The following is a 21,947-nucleotide window of genomic DNA, read 5'->3' as shown; positions in this document are numbered from 1 at the left end:
CACAGTTTTTCCTATTTTCCATAATATGGTGAAAAATCAATTTGGCACGAGTATCAAAAGAATACGAACAAATAATGCCAGGGACTATTTTAATCAAACACTCTCTCCTTACTTTCAAAATGAGGGAATCATTCATGAGTCCTCATGTACTGACACACCCCAACAAAATGGGTCGCCGAAAAGAAAAATGGCCACCTTTTGGCAGCAAGCCATGCCCTTCTATTTCAAAGAAATGTTCCAAAAACCTTTTGGGGGGAAGCCGTACTCACTGCTGCTCACTTGATAAATCGCATTCCGTCCCGAGTTCCTAACATTTCAGGAGCTCGGTGGTTTGTCTCTTTTATTGATGATTGTAGTCAGGTGACATGGCCTTTTCTACTTAAGCAAAAATCTGATGTGAGCACAGTTTTTCCAATTTTCCATAATATGGTGAAAAATCAATTTGGCACGAGTATCAAAAGAATACAAACAGATAATGCCAGGGACTGTTTTAATCAAACACTCTCTCCTTACTTTCAAAAGGAGGGAATCATTCATGAGTCCTCATGTACTGACACACCCCAACAAAATGGGGTTGCCGAAAGGAAAATGGCCACCTTTTGGCAGCAAGCCGTGCCCTTCTATTTCAAAGAAATGTTCCAAAAACCTTTTGGGGGGAAGCCGTGCTCACTACGGCTCACTTGATAAATCGCATTCCGTCCTAAGTTCCTAACATTTCAGAAGCTCAGTGGTTTGCCTCTTTTATTGATGATTGTAGTCAGGTGACATGGCTTTTTCTACCTAAGCAAAAATCTGATGTGAGCACAGTATTTCCTATTTTCCATAATATGGTGAAAAATCAATTTGGCACGAGTATCAAAAGAATACGAACAGAGAATGCCAGGGACTATTTTAATCAAACACTCTCTCCTTACTTTCAAAGGAGGGAATCATTCATGAGTCCTCATGTACTGACACACCCCAACAAAATGGGGTCACCGAAAGGAAAAATAGCCACCTTTTGGCAGCAACCTGTGCCCTTCTATTTCAAAGAAATGTTCCAAAAACCTTTTGGGGGGAAGCCGTGCTCACTACGGCTCACTTGATAAATCGCATTCCTTCCCGAGTTCTTGACTTGAAAAGTCCAATGGAAGTTTTTTCCAAGTTCTACCCAGATTTCAACACGTCAACTAAACTGGTTCCTAAGGTCTTTGGATGTGTTTCATTTGTCCATGTACATGGTCATAGTAGGGGTAAACTGGATCCTAGGGCAGTTAAGTGTGTCTTCATAGGTTATTCATCCACCAAAAAGGGGTACAAATGCTACCATCCTATGGCTCGAAAAACCTATGTCTCTACCGATGTCACATTTGTTGAACAAGAAAGCTATTTCTCTCATCCTTATCTTCAAGGGGAAATAACATCTACAGAAGATAAGGATCTGTTCTTGTGTGAACCACCGGTCAGTCCTCTTGAGTCTACTATACAATCCGAGTCTTCTGTGGAACCCACTATTGAGCCTATTTCCGACCCATCTACCTTTAATTCCGAGCCAGATAACCCTGTCCAAAACAGTTGTGAAGTTCCGTCTCCGACAATGAATCCAATAAGCACAAAACCGCTGCAAGTATACTCAAGGAGTCAAGCTCCCATAGCCCATCTTGTGCAAGTCCGAGAGTCCAACTCCACACTTGGTAATGAGGGAAATTCTTCCTCTATTGGTGCTTCACCCACAATTCATGATCTTGAGCTACCAATAGCTATAAGGAAAGGTGTTGGACAATGCACACAACACCCATTATCCCACTTTGTATCCTTTGAAAAATTGTCGCCCACAAACTACAACTTTCTCACACATCTAAACACCATAGCCATACCCCAAACTATATCTGAGGCACTTAGCGATGATGAGTGGAAGCAAGCCATGAGAGTGGAGATGGAAGCTCTGGAAAAAAATAGAACATGGGAATTGGTGGAATTACCACGTGGAAAGAAACCAGTGGGTTGTAAATGGGTTTTTTCAGTGAAATATAAAGCGGATGGATCCCTCGAGAGATATAAGGCAAAGTTAGTAGCTAAAGGATACACCCAAACTTATGGGGTGGATTATCAAAAAACGTTTACACTGATGGCAAAAATGAATACAATGAGATTGTTACTGTCAATAGCGGCTAATTTAGACTAGAGTTTGAAACAATATGATGTGAAAAATGCTTTCTTGCGTGGTGACCTTGAGGAGGAGAACTACACGGAAATTCCACCGGGATTTGGAGTGAATGTTGGGAGAAACAAAGTATGCAAACTGAGAAAAGTGTTGTATGGACTCAAACAATCACCTAGAGCTTGGTTTGGGAGATTTGCAAAGGTGATGTTGAAGATGAAGTATCAGCAGAGTCAAGGGGATCATACATTATTTATCAAACATTCGACTTCAAGGGGAGTTACAGTGTTGCTAGTTTATGTGGATGACATAATAGTAATTGGGAATGATCATGAAGAAAAGGAAGCTCTTTGTAGGTGCTTAGCCAAGGAATTCGAGATAAAAGACCTCGGAAAACTGAAGTACTTTTTGAGAATAGAGGTGGCACAGTCCAAAGAAGGGATCCTCATTTCACAACAAAAATTCTAGACTTGTTGAAGGAAACAGGCAGACGTGGTTGTAGACCATCAGACACTCCCATAGAGCCTAACCACAAATTAGGAGAAGCTTCAAACTCGGAATCCGTGGACAGAGGCATGTTTCAAAGACTAGTTGGAAGATTAATCTATCTTTCACACACACGACCAAACATAGCATATGCCGTAAGTGTGGTGAGTCAATTTATACAATACGAAGGAAGTGTACCTCCAAGCAGTGTATCGAATATTGCAATACTTGAAGGCTACTCCAGGAAAGGGAATAGTTTGACATTAGAAGCTTATACCGATGCAGATTATGCTGGCTCAGTCACTGACAGGAGATCAACCTCTGGATATTGCACCTTCTTTGTTGGGAACTTAGTGACTTGGAGGAGCAAGAAGCAACCAGTTGTGGCTAGATCCAGTGCGGAGGCAGAGTTTCGATCGATGGCACAAGGCATCTATGAATTGCTATGGCTCAAGATAATCTTGGAAGACTTGAGAATCAAATGGGAAACGCCTATGAAACTTTATTGTGACAACAAATCTGCTATCAACATTACATATAACCCAGTGCAACATGATCGAACGAAACACGTGGAGGTTGATAGGCATTTCATAAAGGAGAAACTTGAAAGTGGCTTGATTTGTACTCCTTACGTATCTTCTGACCGACAGTTGGTTGATATCCTTACTAAGGGATTGGCTAATCCAGTGTTTCAGAGAATAGTGAGCAAGCTGGGAATGGAGAACATCTACACCCCAACTTGAGGGGGAGTGTTGGAATATTTGCTTATTTTGAATTTAAGGAAAAACGTGTACAACTGTACAATTGTAGATTATGGGAGATTTTGGGTAGTTTCCTGATTGATATAGGAATGCCTAATTTGTAGGGGTTTGACTAGGAAGATTCTAGAATATTTTATGTTTAATTTTCTGATTTTGTGTACAGGGATAAATATACCCTAACATGTAACGTTTTGATTCAATCAATAGAATTCCTCATTCGCCTTCAATTACAATAGCTAAAGTGGCTATTTATAGTCCACTTACAAAATGATGACAAAATACACACTAAGACAAACGATAAACTAGTAACAAAATAAAGCTAAATTAACAAGCTAAAATAAACGACAATGAAAACATAAAAACTAATAGTTAAATCTCCCTACATCAGTAATCCTTATCCAACTCTTCCAAACAACCAAGTTCCATAAGTGGATTAACCCCAATGTGCTGCATTACTTCTAAAAAACTAGATTTATACTTCTAATTCTAAAATAAGCAAAATGAGAATATCATGATTCACCTATGAGTTTGAAATCTCATTCACGGTATCATCACAGGAAATTTATCTATCACACGAAGTAGCTATTCATAAAATAAAAATGGACTTTTCACATCAGCTGCTTACGATCAAGTGGAACTTAGAATAAGGAAATTCGACTGATCAACTTCTCATAATTTACAACATATATATATATACACACACACACACACACATACACACACATACACATACATACACACATACATACATACATACATACATACATACATACATACATACATACACCTATACATATATATATATATAGAACTAAAATAAACGAGTAAGGAAAAGACCTGAATTCTGCCATCAGCATTCCAGGCCGTTTCACCGTGACGCACTATAATAACCTCAACATAATCGGGATTATCGTAGCTGCATTAGATAATAAATACAATAAAAAAAAAAGAAAATCCAACATAATAGAGCTTAATTAAAAAGCATTTAAAGATTTTCCATTGGAAAGCATAAATTACAGCAATTCCGAAGATTCTAATTCCACTACGGAAATTAATCGAAAAAAAAAAACACGGAAAAAGAAAGTAAATAATTGGCAGCATTTCTTTCTCAGGAGCCAAACGGAGAAAAACCGGACCTGGAATCGGGATCGACCAAGGCCATGAAAACTCCCGCGTTGCTGAGTAGGCGAGTCGAGCGATGAGTCAAGGTTAGACTCGGTGCGACGTCGTTGTGAGCAAGAAATGGTTGAGCAGCAGAGAATCCGAAGAACTGTGATTGGAAAGTGAAAGAAAGAAATGGCGTATTTAGCCAAGTGGGAGCTGCTTTCATTTGACGTTGAGGGGGTCAAGGAATAAGGAAGGACGACAACGCGAAACTTAAACAAATATCTTTGAAAGTGGGTCAGACTTAAAAGTTCACACTTATGTATTTTTAAAAGGTGAATTCTTTATTTTTTTTTTATCACTAATCACTCCCCAACTGTCTTCTAAATGGGCATCTTTTTTTCGATTGGGCTAGATAAAATTGTAGAATGTACTCGGTGTCCGTTTAATTCATTGATTTAAATTGTGTTAATTTATACTTTTTTAATTTAAATAAAAAAGTTTAACTATAGTAATTTAGGTCTCATTTACTTCGTAAATTTGAGTTTTAATTTGAGTTAAGATGTGATATTTTCTGAGAGTTTTTAACTGTAACAAAAAAAATTAGATGTACATTTTCAAAAAAATTTTAATTATAAAAATTAAAAACTGAAAACTCGAATCAATAAAATAAACGAGATCTTAAAAAGTAATCAAAATTGAGTTTGATTGTGCATTTAAAATTTTAATTCGAATAAGGAATATAATCCAAATTAGTATTTAGATTAGACACATTTATGAATAGGAAATTTGACTCTAATTGAGTAAAAAAAATAATTTTTATCTTTAAAAATAAAAAATGATATTGCATGAGAAATAATATACAACACCTAAAAAAGAAAGGCAAATTACTGTTTATTTCATGCGTTTAGACTTATAATTTTAATTCTGTTATAGTATTTTTTTTAAAAAAAATTTAAATTTTATAGAATTAAATTTAAACGGAAGAACCGAACAGATCCGAAGGGTGAGTCAAGTGCACGTGAGGTTTGCTTTTGCCCAAGATCCTATAGCTCAGTGCACGCTAGTATTTTATATAATAATAATAATAATAATAATAATAATAATAATAATGGAGAGGAGCGAATCTTGAGCAAGGGAATAGAGTAGAAACACTGTAGAATATGATTTGAACAGCGTATATAACTAATGGGGGGGAGTAAAACTCAGAATTGGGCCAGAGGATATGAGTCTGAACTGTCTAAATATGAGTATGTATTTTTATCTTTTTACTCTTTATTAATATCTTCTATTAATATAATTATTTTATTAAAAATATTATTAATTAAAGGCCCGTTTAATTTGCTGATTCGAGTTTTTAATTCAAATTAAGATGTAATTTTATGTGAAAATTTTTTATTATAGTAAAAAATTAAATGTGACTGTTTCTGAAAATTTTTTACTATAACAAAACTCGAATTCTAAACTTGAATCGGTGAAATGAACGGGACCTAAAATAAGGGGTTGAAATAATGACCGATACACTTTTAAAAAATATTTCTCCTTTATCCTGTGGGTTAATTTGAAAGGGGCTAGAACTGCTAAGTTCATTTTTAAAATTTGAGGACTTGTTCTTTTAGAGTTTAACTTGAGTATAATTTTTTAGTTAAATTTGAGTTATAACTTGAGTTGAACTTGTAACTTGAGTTTGTGTTTGATTGTATACATTTGAGTTATGATTTAAGATAAGAATCTTTTTGAATTTGTATTTGAGTGAGTCAAAACTTAAATTTGTATTTAGATAGTATTTTAATAAAAACTCAATACTGATGAAAAATTGTAATATGGTATATGGGTCGGGTTTTATTCATCTTTTCGTTGTCAACGCATAGAAAAAAAATTATCTCAATCAGAATTAAAACGAAAAAGTTATAGCATTTTTAAGAATAAAAAAATATTATTTATTAATTTGAGTTCGAGTTTCTGAACTCGAGTTGAAAGGAAAACTTGAACTAGAGTTTTAGTCTTAAATTCGAGTTTGAACTCGAGTTTAAACTTAAAAGAACATGAACTCGAATAAATTGTAACTCGAATTGCTTTTTTTTGAGTTTTTTATTTAAAAGAACAAACCTTTAGATATCTTCTTTTTTTTAAATTTGACAGATATAATGGTTCAATCACTAAATAGTATATTAGACAGATATTAACTAATAAATACTGCTTATTCATAGGTAGGCATGAGACTAAAATATGATGTTTGTGTCGACATGCTTTCGTAAGATACTAAGAACAACAAGATATGCTACATGCCCCGTTCACTTCGCTGATTCAAGTTTAGAATTCGAGTTTTTCTACAGTAAAAAGCTCTCACAAACAATCACATCTAACTTTTTTGCTACAGTAAAAAGCTCTCACATAAAATCACATCTCAACTCGAATTCTAAACTCGAATCAGCAAAGTGAACGAGGCCAAATTTGCACACTGATATACAAGTATAACCCAATAAACCAAACACCACTTGGTAAGACACCAGTGTTACAGCAAGCGTAGAAAAGGAAATAAATAAAAAGAAACTTAAATTAGAAAATTCTGTGACCAAGTGCATGGTCCTAAGGAACAGAACCCATTCATTCAGGTGCTACGATAATAAATTCCTGGGTTTAGTATAAACCCATCTCCAAGAATGCTTAAGAACATCGAACAAAAAATAAAATAAAAAATAAAGAATGAAGAATAAACATACCTCATCAAGCATTGGAAGAACACGCATTAAAACCCAAGTTGAAGGAGAAGGAAAATAAAAAGACCAAACACGAAATAACATAATTTCAATTCGAGAGAGAGTGAGAGATATATGAGAAACTAAAAACAAAATCAAAATCTCATTCAACGTTAAGATAAAGTTGGAAAATTACAAAGTGACAAGCTTGATGGCACATGTTTAGCCGTCCTGTTGGTCAAGTGTATAGAACATGAACTCTGCTTCTTCAATCCAACTTTTTCACCACAACTAACGAAACCAAATTTCATAGAATCATAATTAATAAGAACTTTATGATTTGAAACTGCCATCTTTTCGTTCAAAGGAAAAAACAAAATTATAATTGAACTTTATCTTTCTAAATTAACCTCAAGTTGTTCTTATTCACGTTCATTTTTCTTTTGGCCTCCCTAATCTAGTTGCCAACCAAGAACTTGTAAAATCATAACCAAAAAACAACATTAGAAATTTTTTTTGGATGAAACAACGTTAAAGATTAAAGCTTCCATAATTTCCTTCAGTTTTGTGAATGAAGAAACAGAGCACGAAATTTGGAAACCATCATAACTCAAAGAAATCAATCTCTTGAACCTTAATCAGCCAACACTAATAATTTGCTCCATCAAATTTCCCAATTTCACATTCCTTTCCTTATTATCTGAAACTAAGATAATGCTACGAAAGAAACTTACATGTGAATCTGAGCTCCAAAGGTCGAACATTGAGAAGTTCTCCGTTATTGATCCCTATGAACCAATAAAAAAATGACAACTTTCTCTAATAATGGTCTCTCTCACAAGCACAAAATGATGGCTCTTTGTTCATCCGAATGCATAGAGGGAGAGCACGAACAAAAGGCAAAGAGAGGTGAAACAAAAGGAAAGAGAAAAAAGCCGGTTGAGAAAAAAAAGGAAAAGAAACAACGTTAGAAAGCAAAGAAAAAAAAAACTAAAAACAAAACTAAAAAACCAAAAAAAAAAAAAGAGCACAAAAGGAATGACCTACTTCTCGAACAGTAACAAAAAGGAAACCAGCTTTATAAACCATAACAATTATTTCCATCTTTATTGCGATGTTCCCTTCAATATTGAGTAAGATTCCGGCCGGGAAAAAAAACACATAATTTGGGAATTAACTGAGTAAGATCTCTTAATTGATAAATTATAAGAGTGCAAGACAAAAAAAAAAAAACTCACCATGGCTGAATGGACCCTCGGGTGTTGTAGAAGGAGCTAAGGCCTATTCATGATTCGGCCTAATCGGGGTGCCCAAAGCCAACAAAATGAACCCAACCTAATATTAGAATCTCTTAATTGATAAATTATAAGAGAGTGCAAAAAAAAAAAAAAAAAAAAAAAAAAAAAAAAAAAAAAAAACTCACCATGGCTGAATGGACCCCCAGGTGTAGAAGGAGCTAAGGCCTATTCATGACTCGGCCTAATCGGTGCCCAAAGCCAACAAAATGAACCTAACCTAATATTAGAAAAGAGACACAAAATGATTGTGAGATAAATAAGGCAGTGACTCACCAAAAGAAGAGTATGAAAGGCATTCAAGATTAGGGCAAAACTAAACCATAGAGATATTTACCTCTTAGCGATTTCCACCGAGAGGAAAGGGAAACGCTAAAAATTAATAGGGGCAAGGTCTAGAAGAGCATTGAAGAGAGATTTTTGAAATTCATATACTTTATGGGGTTGAGAATGGCAAAAAAAAAAGAGAGAACACAAAATTAATGGGTAGGAGAAGACAAAGGGAGAACAGCGACATGAACACCAAGGAGAAGAAAGATGAAGAGAGGAGAGCTGAAGAGAGGAGAGGATTGACAATCAAGAGGAAACCGATGAGTAATAAAGGGGAAAGACGATGATTTTTTTTTTTTTTCAAATCTCATCCGATACATGGTTAAAAAGCAACTCCCAAAGAACAAATGCTACGTGAAAGAAAGAAAGGAGCCCACCTCCTGACTAAATTCAATAAACTTGGATTACCAAAGACCCTATATCAGTGTACCCTGCCAAAAAACCTAATATTTCACTTTATCCCACAAAACAAAAAAAAACAAAAAAATCTTGTATTTCCTTGCTAGCCAAATACCTCAAAAGATTCATAGCGTAGCAACTTCCTAAAGACATCTGCCCCTAAGACTAAAATTAGAAGGAGGAACCACTCAATCAATTCCCTACAGTTCCTAGGCAAGGCTCCAGAGATTCCCAACTCTTTCAGCAAAAGTGACCAGATATGGAGTAAGTAATGACAGTGTTATGAGGAAATAGCAAGATCACATTTTATGAATAAACCACTTTAACCTAAGAATCTTCAATAAATCAACAGTAATACAAAAACTCAAAAAATGCCACATTATCACAAGTCAGAGAAGCAAAAAGAAATTACAATGTTCAAATATTAAAAAGAGAGAGAGGGAGGCAGAAATACAGAAACAAATCACCCTTTTTCTGAGGAGGGTCGGAATTCCAAGGGAAGCAAGCAAGAAACAGTGGCGAAGAGGCTCCAAAGAGGGCTTACAAAAAGGGAGACAAACATGAGTTACACAGTAAACATAGAGTCAACCCATCACCACACTTCTTTCACTTAACTTGAAAAGTACCAACTCAAATTCGATAAAAGCCTAATATCATTTCAACATACCACCAATCCCACCAAGCCTCTCCTATAATCAGTTGAAACAGCAAAAGCAGCGTCATAATTAAGAAATAAAACAACACCTTGAAAAGTAAAGAACACAATATAGCAAGTAGAAAAATAAAAACAACAAAAGGAAACAACCTGAAGATTAAAGATATGGCAAACAATCAAACAAAATTTTCATAAGACAAAAGAGGACGATGACATTCACCAAAACAGGCTAACGACAAGCAGAAGATAAAGAAAAATATATAAATAAAGGAAATAACAAGAATGAATGCAAATCAAATGTCAAAAAATAAATTTCTAGGCTTTATGCTCTAGAAAATGGTTGCAAACAACAAGAGAATGCGCGAGAAAAAGAAAAGAGCAACAATGTGCATAGAATCGTAATACAGAAGAATAAGAAAACAATAAAAGAAGGACTTTAGCAAAATTGAAAATTAGGATTTTGGGAAGAAGCGTTTCATCTGCAGAGGAGAAGTAGATGGCGTACTTTTGGTGAATGCTGGTCATAGTGCTGCAATCGAACAAAGCTGGTGAGTGGCAAAAGAAATTCACTTTCAAAACATCAAAGATCCAAGTCACAAATCAAAGATTTTGGCAAAAAAAATTTAAAATTAGTCTCATTTGCTACAAGAATCCCATCTTTTCTGCCCACAGAAACAATTTATAGTTTAAGAAACGCAAGTGCAACAAACAACAAAACAAAAAAAAAAACAAAAAAAAAAAAGAAAAAGAAATCTTTATTGAAGTAGAGATCATACATCATCCACAACACTATCAAGTTGAAGCCAGAATCCACATTTTCAAAAGGAAAACCTGTTTCATGAAACAAAGATCTTGACACTGAACATATCAAAATGATAAGATATAGCCAAAAAAAAAAAAAACAAACAAACAAAAAGGAAAACAAAATAATAACTGAGAATGAAAGAGTCCGAAATATGGCCGACCCAGAAATCAACTTGCAGAGTTTCTTGAAAACACCCAGCAAATAAAGCTGTAGAGAGAGAGAGAGAGAGGTGAACTTACATCAGCATACAACCATGCAATGGAGAAACTAGTTTCAAACCCACCAAATGAAGAAAAGCAAAAAGGCAGATCAAACACTCACCCCTTTTTTTTTTGAAAATCTAACCCTGATCTTTTTAAGGGACCCTTTCCCATGGCAAACTTTAGCCAACCATGTTGAGGAAGCATTTAACATTACCACCTAGAAAGTATTCAAACCAAACAACAAACAACGCAAATAAGATTCTGCCATTAGGACTCTGGACACACTTCAGTGAGATGAAGTTTCATTAAGAGAACAAAAAAAGAAAAGAAGGAAAAAAAATTTAAAAAAAAGGGCATCTGATTAGGAACATACCTTCAAAATGTGAACAGAGAAAACCTCAAACTTAAGCATTCTACAACAGTCCATAAATTAGTAGAGAATGCAAGACGAACCTGACTTCAAAACACAATTATGATTTTGGTGGGATCATTCCAATAATTTATGCTTAACTTAGATCTTAAAAAAATTCCATAATCCACATTCTTCTAAAGGAACGAAATCTTATACAAATGCAATGGTTGAAAAACCAAGTACAATATAATATTATTAGGGTAGAGGATAAAATATGGTGCATACATTAACAATAGAGAAATCAAGAAAAGCACAAATTCTTGCAGCAACTACCAAGAAGGAAAAAAAAAAAAAAAAAAGGGGGCCTCACATTTTGGAGAAGGTAACCTTGACTCATTTGCACAACTAATATTTGAGAATCTAGAAATAAGAAAAAATGAGTAAGAGTCAAAATATTAGAACCAAAACAGAGCAATAAAAAACAAAATTTACAAACTGATCTAGGGACTATGAAAAGTATGTATGAAGAACATCTTCCACTCAATAGGCAAAATTTGCAAACTGATCCAGTGATGAAATACTAATCCCCAAAGCATTTCAAGAAAATAATAGTTCTCAAGTGACAATAATGAATTCACCAACAAATGTCTAAAACAAAGAAGAAATTAGCGGTCCTTTTTTTTTAGTATTACCTTCTCTTGACATTTTCTGATAATGAATGTTGCCTCTTCGTAACCCCTCATTTTGGAAAGTATAAACACAAACAAAAATAAAAATAACTTAGTAAGATCTAAATGTCAAGAAATAAACAGCGCAAGCAGCAAACTTAAAGCAAACTTAAGAAGCAAACTTTAATTAAACCAAAAACACATACAAAAGGTTACTATCCCCATCCAATTCCAAATCAATCAAAATTTTCATGCTCTTAAAAAGTTTGAGGTTGAACTTCATAAAAAATTTCACAATTAACCACCAAATTTTAAAAAATAAGAACAAGAGAAATTCATTGATGAACAGTACAAAGAACGGCACAAGAACATTTAATAAGTTTATATTTAGCGACCAAATTGTATTTAAAATGAATAAGATCCATTTGCAACAACCAAAACAAATATACTTTGAGATCGTGATTCCAGAAACATATATTCAGACTTCAATTTAGGAACAATTATGTCTCAGCACCCAATAATCATCACACAAATTACATGAGTTGGCTTTAATGTTGTTACGTGAAATTCAAAATTTACAATTTTCAAAATTTAGTAATTTATGATATCAACATTAATCAAGTAACAAATAGGTCAGACCAAAAATTTGAACTCTCCAACTAAAAGTTAAGAACCAGTTATCAAAACCAGAAAACAGAACAAATGAGCATTCTCATCAATTTAGTATGGAAGGAAGAACTCACCAATGGTAGGAATTCTTGTGACGATCTCATCAAGCTTGAGATTGTAGAGAATGGTGGTCTTACCAGCTGCATCAAGACCAAGCATTAGAGATGCGAATCTCTATTCTTTGCAAAAAGCCGGCTGAAAAGCTTCGTGAATGTCAGCCCCATTTTCTTACTTCAGATCCCTAAATATCCAAGCACCAAAAATCACTCGTATCAACAAAATGAAAACACTCCTAAAAAGGCACCGAACCTAATAAAAAGTCGAGAAATTGCCTCTTAGAAGAAATTTGTCTTGATTCTTCGACAGATCTGACAGATCTGATTGTACAGGCAATTAAATGACATAAGCATCTCATAGCCACAAATTGGACCAGCGCAACCCTGTGTCCCAACCATTGTCCTTCAAACAAGTCTCCCCAATAGAGAAAGTCGATGGTGAGGCGACCGTCGGATAAACGACCAGTAATCGGCGGAAGAAGGAACGCCCGTTGGGGAAATTGACGTGTTTTACTTGTGTCTCTGAGGTTCCTTATTATTTTAACTAATCAAACACTCTCTACTTTCTTCAACCAATGAAATCCCGAACAATACTAAATACGTCAAGGCTTTTCAAATTCTCACCAGACCAAAAAGAAGAAATTCGAAACCCCTAGTTTCAATTTCTTTTCGTGGTTTTCCCTCGGAGAACAAAGGCATAGAATTTGTATAAATTGAAAAAAAAAAAAAAAAAAAAAAAAAAGAGTCAAACTCAACCGAATTTAAATCAACCCTAATTTTACGCTTCAGATTCAAAAATAAACCTCTTTTTTCCTTCCGCAGCTAAACAAAATAAGTAACTCCAGTCAGAATCACACACAACCATACCTGGACACCAGATTCGCAGGTTCCAATTACGGAGTTCTCGAGAGCCGTCTCCATGCTCAGCTTTCTCTTGAGAGGGTTCGAAGACGGCGGTCGTGACGGGAGCGGGCCCTTCAACTTGGCGGAGGAGATCGCTTGTGAGTGCTTCGGAATCGGGGGCAATGAGATCGGATCCGACGGCGGAGCGTTCTCCTCGGAGCCCCTCTGCTTCCGCGACTGCCAGGGTTTGGCTGTGCTAGGGTTGGGCGAGGCCGGACACTTGACCGTCCTCTCCCTTAAGATTGCATTTCTTGGCTGAATGAAGTGGTTCATGGCTGCGAAAATTAGAGAGAGAAAGAGAAGAAACGGAGGAGAGAGAGATTGAGAGTGCTTTAGGATTGAAAGCGACGACACACCCAATAGGTTCTTAGGAGAGAGAGAGAGAGAAGACGAGAGAGATGGAGAGCGCTTTAACACATCCGATAAGTCGGTTCTTAGGAGAGAGAGAAGGCGAGAGATTGAGAGCGTTTTAACGGTTCCTTGCTTATTTATTTTTGCTTATTTAAAAATAAATCGATTCTTTATTTATTTAGGTTTAGTTCTCGTTTATTTTACCGATTTGAATTTTTAGTTTTAAATTTTTACAGTAAAAAATTCTCAAAAAATATTACATCTAACTTTTTTTGTTATAGTGAAAAGTTCTCAGAAAATGTCACATCTCAACTCGAATCTGCGAAATAAATGAGACTTTAGTCTATTTTGTAGATTTGAGTTTTTAATTTAAGTTGAGATGTGATATTTTTTTAAAAGTTTTTAACTGTAGTAGAAATGATTTCTGAAAATAATCTCTTGATAAAACTAGTAAACGCATTTTTAAAAATAATTTTTGTTTAAAATTAAAAATATTTTTATTTCTATTTTCATACAAAAAATAAAATTATTTTATAACAAGTATCCCATATTTTTTTCATTTTCTGTTTTTAGAAAAATTTTGGGAAAGTGTATTTTCTAGCAAACACCTAACTCTATTTTCACAATATTTTAGTTTCTTTATTATTTATATTTTTATTTTCTTTGGTGAATTGTCACATCATTTTTGTTATTCTATTTGTTTTTCATATTTTCTTTGCGCGTATATAGAGGAAGAGTTATATTGACTTGTTCAGTTCATGAGATTGAGAGCGCTTTAACGGTTCTTTGCTTATTTATTTTTACTTATTTAAAAATAAGTCGATTCTTTACTTATTTAACACATCTAATAAATCGGTTCTTTACATCTAATAAGTCGGTTCTTATTTTCTTGCATATATTGGTTTTGTAACGAGCTTTTTATATATATTTTTTTTTTAAAAGACAGCATTTATGGTAGGACACCTTTTTTTGTCATACATGGAGAATAAGATTTTAATACCCTATAATTAACATCAACAGATAAAGAGATCCACGTTGTTTCATATTGCTGTTTTTTTAGTGGTGATGAGATTGAGGCCTATTGGATATTTAAGTTTGACATGATAACTTGAAAAGAGGTTTTTTCTTCCGCTCTCTCCCCTGAGAACTTAGGTTATTTTGCTGGAAAAAGTAGTTAGGTTATTTACATGCACTTTTTTCGCTGAACAGTACTTAACGTATTTGTTTAGGACTTTCGAATAGTTTTTTTAGAGACTACGTATTTTTTGATTTTTACGTAATTTTATATAGATTTGACGGACAGAAAACATGATCTATTGATGTTGGCGTACCGGAAAAAATCCCATTTTTTTCATTTTTTGTTTCTAGAAAAATTTTGGGAAAGTGTATTTCCTAACAAACACCTAACTCTATTTTCACAATATTTTAGTTTCGTTATCATTTATATTTTTATTTTATTTGGTGAATTGTCACATCATTTTTGTTATTCTTCTATTTGCTGTCCATATTTTCTTTACGCATATCTAGAGGAAGAGTTATATGGACTCTTTCAGTTCATGAGTTCAAATTAATAATTTTAGTTCTATATTTAAATTTTGTGACAAAACTTATTGGTGAAACTTTTTAAACAATTTATAATAAAACAAAAAAATCACTAATTACTTTTTTAAATAGAAAAATCACCAAATATTAATACTCAACAATTCATGAAATTTAAGTCATTATGAATGGGATGAATGAACAATTGAGACAATGGGCCGAATAAAACTCCAGCCAATTTTTCTTCCCTTGGTTAAACACCAAACGACATTCTTTTCGGCCTCGTTCACTTCACAGATTCGAGTTGATATTCGATATTTTTTTAGAGCTTTTCACTGTACCAGAAAATTTTGATGTGATATTTTCTGAGAGCTTTTTACTGTAAAAACCTAAAATTGAAAACTCAAATTGGTGAAATGAACGATGCCATTTGTTTCCTTTCTTGGGAAGCGAAAGAACCTCTTCCTACTCCTTTCCACACAAAAAAGAAAAAGAAAAAGAAAAAAATCGCTCTTCCTACTTGTTTATCAGTTGAACCATAAATGGCTTAAACCCTCCTCGTCCTCTATAATGTGGGTAATAATTTCTCTGAGAAATCAATGGGGGTTGGAGGCAAATTATGGGACTTGCTCAAACCCTATGCCCGGAACGAGGGCTTCGATTTCTTGCAGAACAAGCGAGTCGCCATTGACCTTTTTTCTGGATCGTCCAGCACGAGACCGCTCTCAAGTCCAACGCTCGAAATCCACATCTCAGGCTCACCTTCTTTCGTACCATCAATCTCTTCTCCAAGGTCCCTGCATTTGTTTCTAAAAATCGAATGTTTTTTTATTTTCTATTTTAATTGGCACTGGAATTTGAAATGCAGACCTCAACACTGTAGGAAGGAGCGCGTATTTTCCGCCAGGCAAACAAGCGAGAATTGTTTCATATACTTATTTTCAACTACTTTAACTAAAATTTATTGGCCAAATTTCTCTTCTTTTTAATAGTTACTCTAACCCTTTTATCTTTTTCTGGATGAATATTTCATTCAAAACTTATATATATATATATATACACACACACACATCTCTTTTTCTGCAGATGAATTTTACCTTTTTATTCGGTAGACATATTTTACTTTTGTTCAGTATTTACTGTGGCAATGATGATTTTGATCAATCTTGACATCATAAGTTTTATATAAGTTGTTTAAAAATTGTTGTGAATGTATCTTCCTTATTTTGATTATGCCTTCGCTCATTCTTCTTTATAAACATTTTTTGCCGGTCTGTTTCTCCCTCTCCCTTTTTTCTTTTTTTTCACATTTATTTTGGTCCTTTTGGTCTTTTGGTATTAGTATTTGATTGAAAACTTATTTATACATAGATTAGCTTTGTCTTTCTGTTATTGTTGTCTTAGCTTTTACTATTCTATTTAACATTTACTTATTCATATACTAGCTTTTCTTTTATGTCACTCGATTTTCACTTATTTTGGACTTTTCATATTTCTCCATTTTGGTTGTTTCTTCAATTTGAATTTCTGACTTTTTCTTTCATTTTTTTTTTGTTTTTGCCATCTTTCTTATCTATCTCCTATGCCGGGACTTTTGACTCTTTTCTTACTCTACAATATGATTGTAAGCTTTTGTCCTGAGTTTTTTATTTCTCAATTTGTTTTGCAGTTGAGCCTTCTTGATCATTTTGATGGAAATGAAATGCTGACGATTACTACTTCTTTGATGTTTTAACTTTTACTATTCTATAACATTTACTCATTCATACACTAGCCTTTCTTTTATGTTACTCGATTTTTGTTTATCTACAGTTTTAATTTATTTTAGACTTTTGATATTTCTATATTTAGTTTGCTTCCAAAAATTGAATTTCTTTTATTTTCTTTTATTTTCTTTTTTTGCTCTTTTTCTTCTTTCTATCCTATGCCCGGACCTTTGATTCTTTTGTTGCTCTACAATATGATTGTAAGCTTCCGTCCTCAGTTTTTTATTTCCAAATTTGTTTTGCAGTTGAGCCTTTTTTATCATTTTGATTGAAATGCTGATCTTTAAGATCTTTACTGTTTCTCTCATGCTTTCATTACATCTATTTTGTTCTTCTTATTTGGTCAATTTCTACACGTTTTTATCTGATAGATTTTGTTCTTCCTAATCGTTTGTCTTCATTATCATTTTTTGGCATTTTTTGTCTCTCTAATTTTTTGTTTTCTAAAATTTGTATCTTGCAGTTAAAAAAACAGGAGAAAGAAGCAAAACAACAGCAATGTTTCATCATAAAAAAGTTTAAACAAAAATACTGTATATATATCTATATATATAAATATAGTTGTATATATATTTACAATGAATATATATGAAAATTATTCCCAAACTTATAATGATATTTCCCGCAGCAATGCGCGGGATATCAGCTAGTTATTTCTAAAAGGAGATACAAGTCCAAATTGGATTTCTCATCTTATTTTTATTTTCATATTTAAAATAAAAAATGAGATTAATCATCATAATTTTAAATTTTAAATTTATGCTTAGGAAAAAAAAAAACATAAAAACCAATTTTTATTAAACAAAATATCTGAAATTAAATTATGCAAATTGCAGATAAAGAAATTACCATCAATTATGGGTAATTATCGCATGAAATAGGAAACCTTTTTTTTATTTTATAAGAATTGGGGATAATTATTAAAAAAAGCAAAATGCTGTAAATATCATATTTTTGTAATTAAATTAAGTAAATAACATATTTTAAAACTATTTAATGTAAAATAGTAATTTATCAAGTAAATGTGTCATTTACAATAAGTGAAAAATAATTTATATGGTAAAAAATCTTTATTTAAGTGGAAAAAAATCTTTTTAACAATCGTAAAAGGAACTATTTAATGTAAAATAGTAATTTATCAGGTAAATGTGTTATTTACAATAAGTGAAAAATAATTTATATAGTAAAAAATCTTTAATTAAGTGGAAAAAAAATCGTAAAAAGAAAATTTAGGTGGAAAAGAAATCTTTTTACTAGTCGTTAATGAAATATTTATACGGTAAATTGTTATTTAATTTATAAAATTTAAAATACGCTATTTACTCAATTTAGTTCACAAAATTTTCTATTTATAATATTCTCCTGTAAATAAACTTGAAAAAGTAAGAATGCAATTAAAAGTATGGGAAATTACGGCTATTTTGCTGAAATAGAAAAGCTGCACACAAATATTTTGGGCCGAGTGAACTATTGGCCACCCAGCTTAATTTCTTTTTTTTTTTCTTTTTGTTTGGAGAGAAAACCAGTAAAAATGTCATTTAATTACGAAAAAGGAAACAAAGACAACAATTACAAAAGATATATTTTCTTAGATTTTATTATTTTAACTAATAGAATTCTCCACAAATAGTAATGATAATTAAAGTCTTTAATTACCTTCAACAAAAAGTTTTAGTCTTTAATAACCTTAAAAAAGAATTAAAAGTCTTTAATTGCATGACATTACCGTTAAAAAAGGAACCTAGAAAAATAAGACAAATTATGTGTGTAAATATGAATTACCTTGATTTTTGGTGTAAATAAGGGTAAATCGTCATTTTAACATTATATATATAGTTAATACCATGTGTTCTTTTCCGAAAGTAATACCATGTGTTTTTACTAATGAGCTGGTATTTTTGTTATTTTAAAAATGTTAACGGTCAGATTATATATTTTTGTTACGTTGACCAATAGAAGGGAGTAGTCCGAAAGCAATTCAACCTTAGATACCAACTTTTAAAAAATTCTAAACTCGTTGTGAAGACCAAAACGTGCATTTTGAACGTAACAATTAAGCTGTAAATATTAGATTTTGGAGGAAAAAAACTTGAGATACATTAGAGAAAAATTGCTTCAATATGTCAGTTGTGGAAAAAAGTATTTATGATGGCCATATTTGTGAAAAAGAACAGTTTTTATAAAGTCTCTTTGAACTTTGTCACTTGTGTCAATATGTTTTGTGAACTTTAAAATTTGTATGTTGTGGCTCTTAAATTTTATCTCTTGTGTCAATATGCCCGCTGAGTCTAACTCTCTTATGTTTTTTTAACGGAAATGCATATAAATGACACCTGAACTTTGTCACTTGTGTTAATATGTCCACTAAACTTTAAAAATGTACATGTTGTGTCCCCCAAATTATAATATGTCTCTAACTTTTCAACCTTCATCTTGATTCTACCAGTTTTTTTAATGAAAAATGTTGATATGACTATTAAATTACTAATTATCTATGATATTTGTAGTTTATTAAATGCTTTCCCTTCTAAAAATATTAGTTAGGCACCAATTCTCAAAATATTAGTTGATTAAAGGCAATAAAGATGGAAAAAAATGATGAGCAAATATGAGTAATGTAATAAATTTTGTTAGTTTTTATTTTCTTAATATTTAACATAATTAAAAGTGCTCGATATAAAATATGTGTATGCTTTATACCTATATAGTATTTTTAAATCTAAATACGTTTAGGTCATTTTATTTTATTTTATTTTTTTTATAAAAATTCAATATAAACCTTAAAAAACCCATTAATATAACAAACCTTAAGAAAAGATCTTTAAAAAAAAATACATAATATAAAATTCAAGGAAAATCTATCATCTACATTAAGGAACTTATTAATTTAACGAACCTATTCCAATTGAAAAGAGAAAAAAAACTAAAAATTTAATAAACCTATTACATTATATAGATTTTCTCTTCACTTTTTTCTCTCTTTATTGTCTCTAATTAACTAATATTTTAAAAATTTATGCCTAACTAATATTTTTAGAGGGGAATGCATTCAATAAAACCCCAAATATCATAGTTAATTAGTAATTTAATAGTTATGTCAACATTTTTGTTCAAAAAACTGATAGAATCAATATGGAGGGGAAAATGTTAGAGACATAATATAGTTCGGCGGCATAATAGGTATATTTTAAAATTTAGAAGGCATATTAGCACAAGTGATAAAATTCAGGAGGCGTTTATAAGCATTTTTATTAAAAAACATGTAGAATTTATAAAATTTATCCTTATGAAAATAATCTTTTAGAGATTATGTAGAAAGAAAAATTAATGTGAAAGGTAATTTAAGAGCGTTGCTTGACGATAATTTAAGAGCGTTGCTAGACGGCTCCGGTTGTTCTCAACTCCGTAGGCTCCGCATCCCTTACAAGGCTCCACGTGTAAAATGCAAAGCAATTGCAACATTTTTGTTTAAAAAAGTGGGACCCACGTTTAGTGTGACGTAACCACTTTTTTCCCTTCTCATTATTTCCCAAGCGCTCATGCTCAGGTTGTTGCCCTTGTTTTATGAGAGCCAATTCAACAATTCAACTACTAATATGTTTAAAAAATCCCTTATTTTTTACTTTCAGAATATGTTTAAAAAATTTTAGGAGAAATCTCATTTTGTTACTCTTATATTATTTGAACATTGTAATTCTAAAAAATAGTCAAATGGCATATTTAGTTACGCGTAATCAAAATGAACCTGAATCAGAGTTGACAAGATTCAAAATGGATAGGATTCAGAGTAAGAATCGGAGTCAGAATGAGCCGTTTACTTAGTGATAAGATTTAGAATCAGAGTCACTCTAAATCCCATTCATAGCATATTTAGCTACGCATAATCAGAATGGACATAAATTGGAGTGTGCATGATTCAAAGTGGGTAAGATTCAGAGTAAGAATCGGAGTCAAAATGAGACGTTTACTTAGTGTCAGGATTTATAATCAAAGTCACTAATCTCATTCATGTGTTTACCTACACTCACAATGAGAATGAAATATGTAAAAGTATTAATATACCTTTTAAGTCAATTTATATTTTAATTTAAAAAATAAATTATGTACTTATTATATTAAAATTAATCGTAATTAAAAAATATAGTGTAATAATAGGGTAATAAAATAATAAATATAAATTATAAAATTATTTAAAATATAAAAATAAATTGTTAAAATTTAAATAAAATAAATAAAAATAAAAAGTGATGTTAAAAAATTAAAGTATATTATTAATTTTTAAACCTATAAAGTATATATTTATCATTAAAGTTAACAATAATTAGACTAATATTATAGTATTAGGCAAATGAAGTAATAAATATAAGTTGTAATTATTATTTTTTAATTTTATATTTATAAATAAAATAGGGGTATGAAGTTATTTAATATTAATATCATGCAGCTTTACTCAATTATTCCCTTAGGGGGCGTTTAGTATGCGGGAATCAGTAGGAATCATATACCCAGAAAAGTGATAGAAGGTAATATGATTCCTAGGAATAATACATTACTGTGTTTGATTCCATACAGGAATCTTTTTCAAATTCTCAGGAATATTACATTACTGTGTTTGGTTGTTCGCATGGAAGAAGATCCATCCATAATAATAAAAAAAATATTATTAATAATAATAAATATAATAACAATAATAATAATAATAATAATAATAATAACAATAATAACAATAATAATAATAATAATAATAATAACAATAATAATAATAA

At 32.1% G+C, this 21,947-nt stretch overlaps 2 protein-coding genes across 3 annotated transcripts in view; both read right to left on the bottom strand.

Moving 5' to 3' along the window:
• The window catches only part of LOC21394991 (phosphoglycerate mutase-like protein 4), a 37,640-nt gene extending 27,690 nt beyond the window's left edge, over positions 1–9,950 (bottom strand). The window contains exons 1-7 of one of the 2 annotated variants that reach the window (XM_024170289.1): positions 9,682–9,950; positions 8,823–8,919; positions 8,614–8,705; positions 8,429–8,525; positions 7,925–7,978; positions 4,524–4,657; positions 4,225–4,303 (exon numbers count right to left, since the gene is read on the bottom strand). In XM_024170289.1, the coding sequence (XP_024026057.1) occupies positions 4,225–4,303; positions 4,524–4,657; positions 7,925–7,978; positions 8,429–8,431 (270 nt within the window). In that variant the 5' untranslated portion in view covers positions 8,432–8,525; positions 8,614–8,705; positions 8,823–8,919; positions 9,682–9,950. Of the gene's footprint in view, positions 1–4,224; positions 4,304–4,523; positions 4,810–7,924; positions 7,979–8,428; positions 8,526–8,613; positions 8,706–8,822; positions 8,920–9,681 lie in introns of those variants that run through there. The other variant, XM_024170288.1, reaches the window with a different exon arrangement.
• A 711-nt stretch (positions 9,951–10,661) lies between these two features.
• Positions 10,662–13,941, bottom strand: LOC112092943. Its single transcript, XM_024170284.1, has 7 exons — positions 13,490–13,941; positions 12,641–12,807; positions 11,922–11,967; positions 11,600–11,649; positions 10,996–11,094; positions 10,804–10,881; positions 10,662–10,727 (listed from the first exon to the last, which is right to left on the bottom strand). The coding sequence occupies exons 2-7, from the start codon at positions 12,710–12,712 to the stop codon at positions 10,662–10,664; spliced, it is 411 nt and encodes a 136-aa protein (XP_024026052.1). The 5' UTR covers positions 12,713–12,807; positions 13,490–13,941.
• Between the last annotated feature and the right edge of the window lie 8,006 nt (positions 13,942–21,947).

This window comes from Morus notabilis, unplaced genomic scaffold, assembly GCF_000414095.1.
Source record: "Morus notabilis unplaced genomic scaffold, ASM41409v2 Scaffold214, whole genome shotgun sequence".
Taxonomy (NCBI): Eukaryota; Viridiplantae; Streptophyta; class Magnoliopsida; order Rosales; family Moraceae; genus Morus; species Morus notabilis.
This window is presented reverse-complemented; position numbering and strand designations above follow the sequence as displayed.